Source organism: Pomacea canaliculata, linkage group LG7 (assembly GCF_003073045.1).
Source record: "Pomacea canaliculata isolate SZHN2017 linkage group LG7, ASM307304v1, whole genome shotgun sequence".
NCBI classification, from domain to species: domain Eukaryota; kingdom Metazoa; phylum Mollusca; class Gastropoda; order Architaenioglossa; family Ampullariidae; genus Pomacea; species Pomacea canaliculata.
In genome coordinates, this window is record NC_037596.1 from 9,789,224 (window position 1) to 9,805,192 (window position 15,969).

The following is a 15,969-nucleotide window of genomic DNA, read 5'->3' on the forward strand; positions in this document are numbered from 1 at the left end:
CGTGTCTTGGTTGATGGCATTCTTTCGCTGCGAGCATCTTTTACAAGCTACAAGTTTATTGACTTGGATAAAAAGTGATTTGAATCAAAGAGAAACTTTGAGTCTGTAAAAAGTTGCTTTTACAGTTGCCTGTAATAATTTTAGATAGCGAATAGAAGAATCAAAGCTAAGCGAAACGTGACTTTGCCTGTTTCATGCGTGAGAGAGTTTCCGTATCCATGGAGGGGAACTGGACATTATGGGTAGTTTTAAAATAAGAATCTATTTTATGTGAAATATGATATAGACCTCCTGTCCATGTTTTCTGATGTTCTGCATGTGAAATGTGCTTTGAATCATGATATCAGTATTAGGGAATGGTCATAGCGTGTGCATACAGACTTTATATGTATATATATGTAGATAGGGATGAGAGGGGTATAAATGGATGGGTGATTGGATGAGTGAGAGTATTGCTATCGTTATGCTCACCCTGTAAAAGTGGCTGAAATGGCCTTAAGTTAATAAAATATTCGAGTTCGAGTTCGAGTTCACGAGTCCTCTATCAGTTTTTGTGCTTGGGTGGGTGAGTGTCAACGCTGGTTGTAAAAGATGTATTATTTCTTTTTTGTTGCTTTATATAAATTATGATGATTTTAAAAACACACCTTGGTGAAATGTAAAGGCAGCTGCCAACGCATTGCTCGACACATTTCTCTGTCTACAAGGAATGTAATAATTTTTTTCGACAGCTTTGTGGATATTTATTAACATATATATTACAACTGTGCTAAAGTTCACACTTACCGGGCTCCACCAGCTGTTATTCCGAAATCAATGTCTGATACTGCAGCTCACACATTTTATGCTACAGCAGGTTCAAGCTTGGGACAGATGTTCGAGTTTACATGATTGTTGTGCTCGTCGCGTTGACGCTTGCACGCCTCCACCGATTTTCTTATCCACGACATAAATATTTCTGTTAGGTAAAGCACATGTCATTCTAAAATTCTGACACAAAATACACCAGCGCATAGAACTGAGTTTGCTTTCAATACGAAGTTCCGTCATTGCATCACCACAATATTTCTCGTCTGAGTGTTAAGACATTTATTATCGGGAAAGAAGACAGTGTTAACTTTCTCTTGCCTTTTAAAGTTTGTCGTTGCGAGAGTTTAAAACACACAAAGGATTAAAACATTTAGCAAAACTTGCAGCATGGCTTTAACCGTCAGAATTATGAAATGTTAGTGTCACACTGGTAGCCTTTTCTACGCCACTTATTTGTAAAAAAAAAAAAAAAAGTTTTCCCTAAGCAAAGCCAGAATCAATATATAAATATATATGAACAAGCTTTTTATATGTGTTTTAAAATATTTTCTCTCTTTATAAGCAAGTGTTTTTCCCATGCACATGTGTGAGGAAATGAATGTCATTCTGTCTCATCAAGCGTGTAATCAATGTAACCAAGCAGTGGTTTGGCAGTAAACAAGGTGTAGCGATGGTAACACGTTAAACAATTGTTTGATTACGCAGCCGATTCGCCCGACTGGTTCCTATCGTTTGGAGCAGATCCTCAGGACTGGCAGGTACTGACGCACTCCGCTTGATCGACACCAGCCCTTTGTGAATGTATTGACTTCGCTGCAAGCCACCGGGCGCGCTGTTGTATTTATATTATTTCGATGATTCTGTTTTGTCTTTGTGCCTTACTCTAATCACGAACATGTATTTCTGTACTGCTGGCAGACGAATTTTTCCACCGCAGACGAATAAAATACACAACGACGGGCGCCGTTTTCTTTATCGCCCGTCGAATCCAGAAAGAAAATTCTGATGTGTTCCAAGGGAAGCAACTACAATTGTGCTAGCCAGATGGATCTCGGCTTTATTCCGAGAGAACAAAACCCAGTTACACATGGACACTGAAATACATTAATTTACATTTTACGCGAGCGAAACCAATGAGAGATATAACAGAACAATTAGTTTTCTTAAAGCTTTTTGTGCTTCTTGCTTGTTTGCGCTGGTGAGGTTATACCATTTATTGGGCTAACTGTGTACATTGCCATGCCTTTGATGTCATTAGTTGTGTGCTCAAACAAACGTACGGCATCTCTCACTTACCACACACACACACACGCACACACGCACACTGTATGTCTATTCTATCTCAGTCTTTGTCGCTTATTTGTATGTGTGTGTGTGTGTTGGAGAGGGGGGGGGGTGACTATGTGCGTGTGCGTAGGCATATGAAGAGACCATGTATGTAGTATGCACTCTTTTATTCAAGTAATGGAAGCGAGTTTATTTTACATTAATATTTTGTTTAAAAATTATAGCAATAAAACACAAAGCTAGTACCAATCTATCCTCAAAGTCATTGACATCGAAGCTGAGCACCAGAAATCGACTTTATTTCTTTTTGAGTCATATGTGAAGATACTGCAAGAATATTTTTTTCAATGTTTCCTTTATCCTTGTTCATTTAACCTCTTCATTTTTTACAAGTACACAGAACGAGAAAATGATACGCGCCAGTTCTCCAGTGTAATTTTTCAACCTTCTGGTATTTCATTTTGTCACACATTCTTGGATTAACGATCCCTTCAGTACAATACTATCTCTGTTATGGTAGCATGTACGTAATGCTTTTTGAACAACGAGAGAGGGAGAAAAAACTGTCCTTGTGATAAATGCGAACGCGCCGGGAGACTAGTGGATCTGTTTGAATGGTGTGTAACTCTTCCTTTCCTCAACTCAGGTAAAGCGTAGTTCTGTCCCTTGCATTCACGAGGCCTTTCGCTGATCTCACAGTTACACTTACCGTATTCTGTGATCTGTTGTCCTCCAGTCTTGATAAACTTCTCGAAGAGTTTTTAGTAATAATTTTTCCTTACATCTAAACCTATTTGCATATAGGTATGCAGGTAACTTTATAACTGTTGATAATGTTGATATACATGTAGACCAGTGGTTCTCAAAGTATTTCGGACCGCGGACCACTTTACTTAATTAACTAAAAACTATGGCGGACCACCAAGGCCTAAAAATCAGTCTGTACTATGAATTTCAAATTTAAATTGCCGCCCTTGTTTCATTACAATTCAAAACTAAATGTACCTCTGTGACAGTAGTATAGTAATAAGTTGACATAAAACTACCTCGTTCTTTGTAATTAAAATGTTAATGCGAGGAATGCATCACTTTCAACATCACTTTGCTGACTTATGACGACTGTCAGCCGCGGACCACCTGACCTATGCCCACGGACCACTAGTGGTCCGCGGACCACACTTTGAGAACCACTGATGTAGACTACAGCGAGCTTACATCAATATTGTTTGTACATCATTTTACAAAAAAATGAATTATTTTCTTGGAGGTGTTTTTGTACTGACAACCACACCACGGAGAAATTTAAATTAGAAAGCCTTTTTTTAAAAAAAAAAACAAAAAAAACAAAAAAAAACGAGTATAGTAAATCGTCTTCGAAACAGCAGACAAGTGTTCGTCTGGAATAGCCAGACAAAGGCAGACTGTGCAGGACTCTCACGCATCAAAGCACGCATCGGTTTCATTGTTTTGCTGTTTCCGTTACCCGTTACCCATAACATGGGAGATGGGAGGGTGGACTTGGGGGACATGGCATTGCCTCAGGCGTCGTCGTTTCTCCAAGCATCGCTTTTTCAATCGTTAACCGATCACACGTTTCTCCAATCGCTCGTTTATCGTCGTCAAATCGTCGCGGGACGGACTGTGCAGCCGCCGTACAGCGGGTTTGATGGTGACTAAGGCTGTGTCCCTTTTTTTTTTATCGTTTTATTGGCGCCTCTCTTAGCAAGGATGCTTGCTTGTGCTTAGCCCTCACCTGGTCTCTCGTCTCGTCCATCCAACTTAATTTTTTTTCTCTTTTAATTATTAATCGCAGGGGCATGTTTCCCCAGGCAGAGGTCAGAAAGGAGTGTCTTGCATGATTGTTTAGGTTAGTCTCTTTCGTCTTTGAGATCCTGTGTTCCTTTATTTGTTCATTTCTTTCTTTATTTTTTCTTCTCCTTCGTCATTACTAAACGCGTTAATTAATTTTAAGTTTAAGCAAAGATCTATGATCAGGCTTGTCCTTCGTTCTACAGTGATTATATATTTCTTTAAACATTTACTCGAGGATTTACAGTTTGTCTGGTGGTACAGGGCATCAAGGGGAACTGACAAGACGTAGCAAATGAGACAGATAAAAGAAATAATCAGCTTTCCTTTGGTTGTGGCACTTCATTCAGCTTAGAGACCAGTGCAGGTGTAGCTAACATTAAACTCAACTTTAAATCCAGACTTGAGTTGATTTTCCACTTAACAAAGGCTTTCTCTAGAGATAGCTAAGAGCGGTAATCTTGGAAAATTCTTGTATTAAGCTGTTCCAAGATGACCTTAATTCCTTCATTAAGACAGCCATCTCTAATAACCTTGTAATTTTGTTAATTAGATTTCTAACATAACAAACTACAAAGTATTGTAAATGACGCTTGTGTGGAGATTATATGCATATACATATATACACGATATATTTTAAATAATCTAGGCTCCTGTAGTGTTGATAAGTTGTTGGAGACTTGTTAGAGATCGCACTTTTGTTAGGCCAAGCGTTTTGCAAGGGTGGTATCTGTCTTTCTCAGAGATCAGGTACAGTTGGGTGTTTAGGAAAGTGCGCTGCACCCACGGGTACCTATCTGGTTATCTTCCGGTCTCGAGTGCCTTTAGTTAGTCGTGACTTATCTGATATTTGTCTTATTTACTTGTATATTGTATGTGCTGTAATCTTCTGTACTTGCACGTGCGCTTCCCTGCACTGAAACTACAGGAATTTTTCAATCACTTAATGATACTAAAGGGGTATCGTAAACACTGTTCGTAAGTAGTTTTCGAGAGATGTTAAGTAAGTTAAGGTCTCTATGGCTGTTATAGACACAGGGTATAAATCACTTGAAGACCAATAATAATCCAGAAATTTTAATTTATTAATTATAGTAATTGAGAGTAAGCTTGATCAGAAGTAGTAAACTAATTAATGAAATTAAATTAAGTGCAGACACAAGAAAGTGCAGAAATAAAGTAGGGTAAAGCGAAGAGGCAGAGAAAGCTTAGTCTCAATCTTATTAGCTGCTTTGTCTATATAGCACGTGCAGTGTTTGGGGGGATTTCTCACAAGAATCCTTAGCAGCTCATCTCTCGCAATGTATACCATACAAATCCTATGCAGTATCTGTAGGGTTTAGTACCTTCAGCACCCACTCTGAAGAAGCCATCTATGTTTAAACTTAGAGCAAGTGTGTCTTTGTGCTTTGGTTAAAGTGAGACATTGGAAGGGACTGCGCACTACTTCTGCACTATCATCCGCTGTAAGCATTGGTAGTACACAAAGAAGATTTAGTGAAACTGCGTACACTGATGAAAAGTTTTACAATCTTTGTGCTTTACATTACTAGGCATAGCAAAAGTAACATAGATATAATAAAAGTGGTAAGGGGAGGATATTTTAAAACTTACCACTCTTTCACAAAACACAGACACACTACTACTACCGTGTACTATGCAAACCTGAAGTGGGAACTACTACAAGAAAAATATAGTGTTTATGTGTCATAAATGCAGAAATAATAATGCAAATATAGTATACAGTCAGTTTGTTGAGTGCTCGCATATATTATAGATATGAAAGAATATAACAATAGAAACGTAAATGAAGAGCATAATAAAACTCCTAATGAATTTCAGACAAAAAAAGTATCTTGTACAATACTTTAACGTCAGAGAGGAAAGCAGAAAATTTATTTCGTAATTACTTATTATTTTCCTGCTTTGTTGTCTTAGAATTCGACATCTGTATTCAAAAGCTGTCTCAAATTATTCAATAATAATTTACCAGCAACTTTACCGATACAGAGACTTTGAGAGCAAATGACAGTCTAAGATCTCCAATGATGAAAAAAACAAGATGTCCAGATTATCCACTGAATGGCAAACTTAAATACCTTACAAAGAAAAACGGGCTGAAGCGTGACAATATAAACATTCTAGCAGATGATTAAACACTGAGAGACTAATCAAAAGCATCTTGGTCAAGTAAAGCTATATATGTAGAAGTTCTGCATCATCTAGCAACAAACAAAATGAACAAAACAATATTTTCAATGTTTTGATGATGGAGAAAGATAGCCCCACAGCAAGGTGGAAACATCTATACATGGATTAGCTGAAAATTAAGTACAACTGGGGGGATATTGTAATTTACTTTAAAACCCCAAGCAAGACAGCTTCATCTTCACATTGTGTTTCATTTAAAAGAACTGAGACTTATCCATAAAGAAACTTTCTTTTTACAGCATGCCAAGCCCAAAACAGCTGCCAGCATTCATACCGGTCAGCCATAGGAGCACTTAGCGAACAGCATCAACAAACTGAACCAATATTGTACTGCAGTAGACACCAACATACAATTCACAAGGATTGCAGGACACAAGAGAAAAAACCAGCTGGAAAAGAAAGACAGCAGTAAAAGAAAACAGTCAACACCAAGCGTGTTATACAAGGAATCAAGCATACTAATTATGCGCAAAGGGAATAAAAAGTCAGTTTGAAAACGAAAATGGCAGAAGCAATTCATACGCATATTTCTTCCACAAACTGCCCCGCTATGAAAAAATGAACATCACCTGCCTGAGGATTGAACACTGTTTTCTCCACAGCCATCTCAAGACGATTGACATGAAAGCCTAGGTCCTGTTCTGATGTACAGAAGCGGAGCAACAATTTGAACACTTTCTGTAGGCTGTCTACTCTACTCATAAAAATGACGACAAATCTGGGTCCTTGTCCTCAACACCAGATGACCTATGAACAACCTAACGCTAAAAAGATTAAAGGGAGGATATGAAGTGAGCAAATCGAAAACAATACATTGTCTATTCTCATGTAAGAGGACTCGGTAAGAATAGTACTATTTACATAAATGGAAAAGAAAGTTCTCATGAGATGTGAATTTTCTACAGGGGTATTACCAAAAAAAAAAAAAACCGATCTTTTGCAAAAGAAAATGTGTGATTTAAAAGTAAGAGAAATAGAGGAGAGTAGAGAATGAATCTGTTCATTCTAGACTTTTCAAAAGGAGTACATCCCAAATTGATCGGATTTATTTGTTAGGCAGTAAAAAAAATAAAAAATAAATAAAAGCTGTGTGCCTAGATATGTCAAGATTCTAACCCTTTCTACGATTTCCCTGGAAAGGCAATGCATATTATTCAGTATTTATATCTAGGGAAACGCACATTACTTGCACAGATACATTAATTAGTACTTGTATATTAACTGCATGCACTTCAGCGATCTGATTTTTTCTGTGAGAGCTTGAACTTTCCTATCTCACGATGTGTTATGTACTCTGTCTTTTCGTGCATTGGTGTTGGACGATGCCTGGCATCGTTGGTCACATCAAAGACGGGAGTCACGTAAATCAGACCGTCGTCGTTGGCCCATCTCCCATCATCCACTGTGTGGGAGTGTGAAGCAGAACAAGGCATTTCCCACTTTGCAGAATCATTCTGCCTTGGTGGTAACGGCTGTAGGACCAGATGGTCATAAGTGCTGACATCAGAGCCATCAGCCTTTAAACCTACGAAATAAATAATTTGCATTCGGCCTTAAAGTTTCCTACATTTATTGCAAAAAATAAAAGGTATCAAGCGTGTAATTATATTAGGCTTGCAAAGAATTTTTGGTCAAATCTTCAATTAACAAATCAAAAAGAAATCACTTAGCACGCAGAACTTTAAGACTTTAAAAAACGAAAACCTAAAAGAATAAGCGGCTGTCAGAAATATGTGTTATCTAATAGGTCATCATAGTCATCCTCTGTGATTGTTGTGATATTTGTAATAGTGGTAGAAATTAGCACTACGCTAATTATTTAAAACGTTAACACTGCAAAACACATCATCATAAGAACAGGATTTCCGCAAAATTTCTACAAAAATCTTCTTTCGTTTTCTTTCGCAAATCTCGTTTGATTTTGTCAACCTGATGGCGGGAAAGTGCTTTGATGTGATTTTGCACAAGGAGGGGACGAAAGGCTATTCGACATCAAACAACAGTTACCTCTCATTGCTCTTGAACTGGACTTATTGTCCTTGTGGTCATTATCACGTGTTGCTAGAGTTCTACCTCTGAACTTATCCAGAACAGCGTATTCTGTGTCGGAATTTGCGTATTCGGAGTTTGAGTGTGTATCTGAAAAAAATCATAAACTTTTTGAGATTTAGTAATGTAATTCAGGAATAATTAACTCTCTAGTCAAAAAAATCTCTCCATATGCACACATTTGCAGACGTCCCATTTGCAGTCATAGTTCATTTGGCATTTACACAGTACTCACAACAAGCTGTAACAACAAGACCTCATCATTAAAGCCAGCTTTGCCTTGCAAATAACTTGATTATTTTTTTTAAGCTTATGAGTTTGATGCCCCTTCAACAATAGTCACCTTGTGCGCTGCTTCTTTTTGTCTCTGCAGACCGAGAGTTTGTCTTCTTTCTTGTCGTGTCCACCACAGCATACAGGGGCATCTGACAGGGCTCCGGCAACGGGGAAGCGGCTGTGACATTCACTTTCAGGGGTTGCATCGTTAGTGGGACTGGAATGAAACTTTTGTCCTTAGACTTAAAATATTCAGGCTTGATTGATGTTTTCTTCAAGGTGTTTTTAAATATAGGGTTCAGGTTTTATTAGAAGAAACGGTTAAAAAGAAAAAAAAAACAGGTATAAAAACAAATTTAAGTGATCATGCCAACATAATTTTAAAATGTTAACATTTTTCAGTATCTTTAGTTTTAAGGGGATGCTGTACAAAAATGCACTACTGTAGTTGTACAAAATGTTTTATTCCCACAGCAAACAAAACTTTTCTTTTTGCCCATAAAAACTGAAAACAAACTCAAAATGGTCAAGACATCCCGATTTTAACATGTATTTTCATTTTTTAAAAGTAAGATATTCGACACAAGTAGTAAATGAAGAGCAACACTAATATACACCAAAAATCTTTATGTGAAATAAGATGTCAGCACTGAAACAACAGATATCGCTCGCAAAGAACGCACAAACTCGTGACATTCTTTTATCTCTTGAAATAAAGCAGCAGGCCTCTTGCTCATAGAACGAGGGGTATAAAAAATCAGTGAGTTACTCAAAAGTATGTCGGCTCTGCATCACGCACGTGTAACAATCAAAGTGTGATATGTATATATATATGCATTCGTATTAAAAAAAAAAGAAGAAAGCCAGTCACCTCGATAAACGACAATTTGAAGCAAAGTCAACGTTGAACCGCATAACAAGCTCTCTCAGCCCCGAAATAGAAGAATTTACAGTTTCTTAATAGGGAGATACGGTAAGCACCTTCCCTTTCTTGCAGATTCCGTTTTGTACTTTCAGGAAACTCTTTGGGTCGTGTGTGTGTGTGTGTTTTAGTTTGCTGATGGGGGTTTTCTTTGTTAGTGTCAATTTCTGTTTATCATGAATGTTATTGTGAAGCAGAGAAATGTATAGGACACCACCTTGCACCAATATTGCAAAGATTTTGATTTTAATTATCAAATAAAGAAAGACTAGTAAATACCATTGTCCCACGGTGTTTCATATATGACTTCAGGATCTTCGCTTGGCTGATCAGCTGTGCAAACAACAAAAAGAACACGAGAAGAGAAATAGTGCTAAACATTTTACAAACCACACAGTTCGATGTATATAAACATACATTTACTAAAATGTGCGTGTGCAGTTAGTTCTGTTTCTTCTCTGTCTTATAATTTTCTATGTAAATTTAAGGGGGAGGGGTCCTAATGAATTGGCTTTGTGAAGAGAAACATTACAGTGTAAAGAGATTAGCATATACCAATGTTATTGCCAATCGGCAATATTCTAAGTAAATTAAAAAAACCACTATTTAGCATACCTTTATTTTTATTTACTTTCCTTATCACAGCGATGAGCAAAACAATCACAAAGATGAAGACGACGAGACTCACAACACCATAAATAACGGCTGGGTTAAAGAGTTCCAAGTCTTCGTTGGCAGCTGGAAAAAAAGTAATGCAATAAAAAATATAAATAACAAAATTGTTAAGTCTACGATATTTGGCTTTAATCATAGTCAAGTACTTAAACTATAATATTTTGAGATCGTTTAATTTGCAGTATGCTGAACTAAGCATTATTTGATTACGTGTAAATTGACGATGTTTTGCTATCAAAGATAATGAAAATGGCCCTCGGACAAAAGTGGAATCTTTGCAATTTTGACAAGTGAAAACTGAGCTAAAGCATCACAGAGGGGAAGAGAAACAAATAAACTATTTTAAATAAATGATGGAGGTATTTTGAACTGGTGAAACTACTTATGTTTCATAACCACACTCACCGAAACTGATCTCTACAGTGAAATTTTCTTCCCCATGCTCATTGGCCACTCTCACTTTGTAGACTCCGTCTGACCGAGGTAAAACACTGAAAACCGTTAGCGTGCAGTTCCACAGGTAACGGTGTTTTCCGGAACTTTTACAGGTGACATTCAACTCTGAACCTTCACTCTTCTCTGGGTAGAGCTCACTGTTGTTTGTTACTATCGGTATAAACCATACATCATATTTGTGAGGCGCAGGGTAAGCGATGACTTCAAACCTCAGCTCATTTGCTTGTATTTTGTTTCGAGACCTTACCATTTTCAGAGGCGTCGACGAAAGGCATCGTGGTTTACCTGGGATATTAGGAACAAGCAAATTTTAAAATGTAGTGTGAAAGCAACAAAAGAATTGAAGACTTCGAATTAAATTGGTCAATATTAAGACGATACTTGAAATAACAACAGAAAGGGAAACTCAAAAGAAACAAGACAGAACCCATATCAAAAACTTTATTACTGTTGTGATATTTTGTACTTACAGCTGACATCGATATTGAGACTGTATGAAGTAGTTACATGTGACTGACTGGAAAACTCATTCCAGGCAGAGCACGTGTAGGTGGCCGTGTCCTCACAGCGAGCGATGAAGGTGTAGATAACAGGAGACGAGTCTCTAATAATGACAGTGTCGTTGTCGTTGTTATAGATGGAGACGTTTGGAGAAGGTCGACCGTCGGATTCACACTGAAAACTGACTTGGTCTTTTTCCTTCACTGTACGATTTCCATCAAGACCGTCCATAGAAAAACGTAGTTTCTTAGGAGCGTCTGAAAATTATATATTTATATCCCTTAAGATGTCTCATAATAAAATATATTTAGTCAAACCTGGGTTTCAAAGAGTAAGCTATAATAATAAAATATCATGTAAAACGAAAAAATACCCTATTCATTAAACTACTTATTATGGCAGTTACGAGGCTGATATTCGCACCAGGATCACACAAGCGACAGCGGCAACGGCGAAGCTGGACAGGATATGGTTCGGCGTAGGTCTTGATACTAAGTTCAACTAGTACGAGTATTCATTCATTGCCATGCTGCTGTTCGGCTGTGAAACGAGGAGACTGGCACGACATCTTGTCTAAAATCATCCTTAAAGGCTCCGTGTAAAGAGGGGGCCACCGAGGTAGAGAAAGAACTGAGTAGCAGACGTGAAGGAGTGGGTCGGCCGCTTCATGAAGGACCTTCTCAGCATGATACCAGGGTATATAATTACGATGATGATTTATGTTTTGGATTAGGTTCTCGCTCCATTTATTGAAAGAGTACTTAAATGCCCCTCGTAAAACTAAAATAGTTTCTTCTAAGCCAAATGACATGCCAAAAAAAGCGAGTCTGATTCTTATCGTTTATTTGGTGCTTATTAACCTTCTATACAGTAACTTAAGCTATTGTCATTTGAAACTACGATAATTTTCAAATTCACCGAAATATTGACAAAAAAACTTTGCTTACATCCAACACTAGCAGTATAGTTCTGTCCTCGAATCTCCTCCGTTCCCCAAAGCAGGTCACACCTGAACCAAGTACTGCTGTGGTCTGACAGGGAGAGGACATGGCTATAAAGGAGTTCTCTCGAGGAGATTTCCGGTTTTTCTTGCCCAGCTGCTGTTTGCTGTGTTGTCTTGTTGCCTACGACCCATCTCAGGGAGCCTGCAGGTTGTCCCAGGCTAGGTGTACTACAGGTACATGTGACAGTCGTGTTTTGTAACACATGGGCCTGGGGATCACACGAAATTCTTGGCGATTCGGGCCGTGCTATAACAGAATAAGCATTGCCTTTAAGAACACGATTTATCCAGTCAAATGTTTTGTTAATGGTGTTAGGTTTTTGAACAACAGAAAACTACAGAACTAGTGATACCATAACTGACATCACGATTTACAGTCAATGTATTGCCTTTGTGGGGAAATTCACTCTGCTTTTAAATTTTAAATTTTAAATGAGAAGAGCTGTTCTGACGGTTTTGTTGACTTCCAAGTCATTTCTTAGCGTTTCTGCATCAATATGTTCTTGAGAACTTAAACACTCAAATGATTTAGCGTTCTTGTCTTTCCTTGTATTTAAATGGAAAGTAAATTAAACTGGAAGAACTAAATGAAAGATCATTACCAACTGTAAACTGCTTGTCTTCAGTCATAAATGTTTTTCCGCCTGGTGAGACAGAGACAAGGAAACCATAGTGTCCTTCTTCTGGTGGTAGTCTTGTGTTAAACTGACAGGAACCTGACACCTTTGCTTCCGTCTTACTGATATTCTCGATCGTTGGTGAAGTCACCATGGTGACAGTTTCTTGTGTTTCATTCCTTAACTTTACAAAGAGAAGTATATAAACAAAGGCTAAAATAAAATATTATGCACTTTGGAAAACAGATGTAGGTAACAGAAATTAAATTAATTTTTTGCTCAGCTACTACAAGGGAATAAACATAGTTGCCTAACGAGAAAAACACGGTTAGTAAGAAGTAAAGATCTTCACCTCTACCCCTACTTTATGACATACCGTCTGTGTTCGTATCAATGAACAGGTATAAACGTTTCTTGATGAGTAAATGGTGTTGATGACACAGGAAACATTGATGGACCACAAGGAATTCAACGTTGTGCAAGAGACGCCGTGTGGAGGATCTGTTAAATAAGTGATTCCCATAGTAAAATCTCTTGAAATAAATAAAGACCAGACGTGACATGCAATGGGGACCAAAGAATACAATTTAAAATGTAGGAAACGTTTTTAATTGTTAAACACGTTCAATGATGTTAATGACAAGGACAGCTTAAAAAAAATCTACACAGTACTTTATGTATACTGCTGTAATTGTACGCGAGAATAAACGACTCTTCTTAAGGAAACTGTGTACTTACACACAAAGTTGAGCCCGCAGGCAGTGGACGTTGTATCCTGATCCCCACGATTACATTCCAGACTGCCGTTGACAAGCTGGACATTGTCATACACCCTTCTGTTGTTCTGAGCGTTAATGATTAGAGTCCTTTTGTGAAGGTCGACAGTACTTGTTGAGAAAAGCCCATCATAGGCATTGTATAAAACGCAGTGTTTATCACACGAAGCTATTGAGATGATATTGTCGTCAGTTAATCGTAATGTCCAGTATACCGGTCCTTCAGCCGTGCAGGTGAAATAAGATTCTTGGTCAGCCAGTACTTCCCACATACCATTACTACAGTGAGGTGAGAGGATGACACCTGAAGAATAATCATAATCATAATCATAATCATCATAATAATAATCATAATAATATCATAACGACAACAACGACAATAATCGTCGTCGTCGTCGTCGTCATAAATCATCAATGATCATCATCATCATTGACGCCTGCATTAAATTTAAATGATTTTATGTCGAAAATACTACTTAAAAATAGACCAAAGACAAATACAGCAAATACAATTAAAAAAACAACTTGAACAATATGATTGTCTTTACCTGCAATGAGTGATAGACCAAACAAACAAATCACAAATATTCCCACTGTCCCGTGTTGTTTGTGTGGTGTCAACATGTCACAGCTAGAAAATTCCAGTGATTGTGACAGCTGTGGAGAGACCCTCTGTTTCCCGAGGACTGTGCACAGTTCCTCACATCATACGTTTCACGAGAGGGAAAAGCACACAGTACTGTACACCGAGACAGAAGGTTCCTGACTATTTTCCTCTCGTTTAATGTCTGATCCTTCCGCCTATGAGACAAAGCCATTTTAAATATTCTCAGAATAGAATTAATTGTCTGCGTAGGTTTAAATCCCTATCAAGTGTCAAATTCCTGTATTGAAGTCAACAAATTAATTATATTTGTACCTTCTTATTTCCAGAATAGTTACTATACATACTTATAAAAGACAAAGACTATTTTGACATGAACCATATTTCGAGCTGTCCTATGAAACAGAATTACTAAGCGTCGTTTTCTTAATTTTTTTGTTTTGTTTTTGATGTATTTTCTTCAGAACCCTAAAACTTGATATTTGTGATACAGTCCTAAAATTATCTAATTAATTAGCCTAATAATCCATCCAAGCAATGTCATGCTGAAAGTAAACTGTACACCACTAGTTCTTTAATACCGTGCTCAGTGTCTTGCTGTCATATGATGCTGGGATACGAAGCTACTGGCGAGATATTAAAAAAAAAAAAAAAAAAAAAAAAGACCAAAGGATATTTTAAAGCCTACTTTATCTTCTCTATCAGCTAGCATGCAAAACACAATATGAGCTATTCACAAGTTCTCATCAGTCGTAGACTACATTTAGTCTTTTGCATTATAATTTTAGAAGCATATTAATGTATAGAGAAACAGTAACGCACTTGAATGCTTCACCTGTGGCACTCAATGGACAAAAAAGAATAAATATCCGCTTTTCCATGAGCTGAGTACTGAGCTGCTCACACATTCTATTGTTGTTTGTTTTAGCATATGAGCTGTGATGTTGTCTGTCACGCCTCAAGTAACGTAGGTGCATTACAAAAGCAAATAAATTAGCTGAAAGTCGCACAACCACTGGTAAAAACAGTGTACAGTGATACCTCGGTTCTCGAACATAATTCGTTCCGGGAGAATGGTCGAGAACCAAATTGTTCGAGAACCAAAGCAATGAAACCCATAGGAAATAACGGAAACTGGATTAATTCGTTCCAAGCCCCAGAAAATGCCTATTTACTGGCCTAATTTGTATATAATATGTAGAAAAACATAAGTTTCAACAAGAAATAAGAAATAAAAGTGTATTTATTAAAATAAAAAAAATATATAAAAAAATGTACTGTACAGTACAGTACAGTAAATTGTGTTTCATTTACTGTACCTGTACCAATTTTTCTGGCAGAAGGGAATGAATGTGGAGGAAGGAGGGAAGGGGGATGGTTATTGTTTTGAAGGGGAGTCCTCTTCAATAAAAACAGAGGGTAACTGCTCTTCGGGTGTTTTTGTTCTCTGTATCTTTTGCTGAGGAGAATCAGAATCTTGCTCTGCAGTTGCTTGTCTGATTTTTTTACTGAAGAATTTGTCAATTGTTTGCTGTTTTTTTCTCCTTTGCAAAATTTTGCGGAAAGTGGACATAACATTGTCATTAAAAATGTTAACTGCTCTATTTGCTACCACTTTATCAGGGTGATGTTGTTCAACAAAATTTGCGATTTCTGCCCATTTTGCACACATTTCATGACTCTCTCTCTCTGCACTCACACTGATGACGCAAGCAAGGCGCGCTGGGCCGAAATGAACGCCATTCGGCTCAACTCGGCTCATCTCGGATGTTCGAGTTCCAAATATTTGTTCGGATTCCAAGACAAAATTTTCTCGAATTTCCTGGTCGAATACCGATTTGGTCGAAAGTCAAGGCGTTCGAGAACCGAGGTATCACTGTACATGTAAATCGTGGAATATCCCCACACTATCAATAGTTGATCGCCTTAGAAAGGTAAGTAACTCTTACAGCTCTCAACAGAAATAAAATGCA

The 15,969-nt window shown here is 37.6% G+C and overlaps 1 protein-coding gene across 1 annotated transcript; it reads right to left on the reverse strand.

Annotated features, from left to right (window-relative positions):
- Positions 1-7,349: 7,349 nt before the first annotated feature.
- LOC112568518 lies at positions 7,350-14,177 on the reverse strand. Its single transcript, XM_025245827.1, has 12 exons — positions 13,941-14,177; positions 13,355-13,696; positions 12,993-13,117; positions 12,602-12,800; positions 11,944-12,246; positions 10,966-11,253; positions 10,445-10,780; positions 9,980-10,102; positions 9,644-9,697; positions 8,510-8,659; positions 8,125-8,256; positions 7,350-7,642 (listed from the first exon to the last, which is right to left on the reverse strand). The coding sequence occupies exons 1-12, from the start codon at positions 14,014-14,016 to the stop codon at positions 7,350-7,352; spliced, it is 2,421 nt and encodes an 806-aa protein (XP_025101612.1). The 5' UTR covers positions 14,017-14,177.
- Positions 14,178-15,969: the final 1,792 nt, after the last annotated feature.

Bases quoted from the DNA above. Each gene is read 5' to 3' on its own strand.
- LOC112568518 (XM_025245827.1), bottom strand. From the start codon at position 14,016: ATGTTGACACCACACAAACAACACGGGACAGTGGGAATATTTGTGATT. The intron at 12,247-12,601 runs GTAATGATCTTT...ATTCTGTTATAG, and splicing joins AGACAAGCAGTTTACAGTTG to CACGGCCCGAATCGCCAAGA. The intron at 10,103-10,444 runs GTGAGTGTGGTT...CTTTTTTTCCAG, and splicing joins CACTGTAGAGATCAGTTTCG to CTGCCAACGAAGACTTGGAA.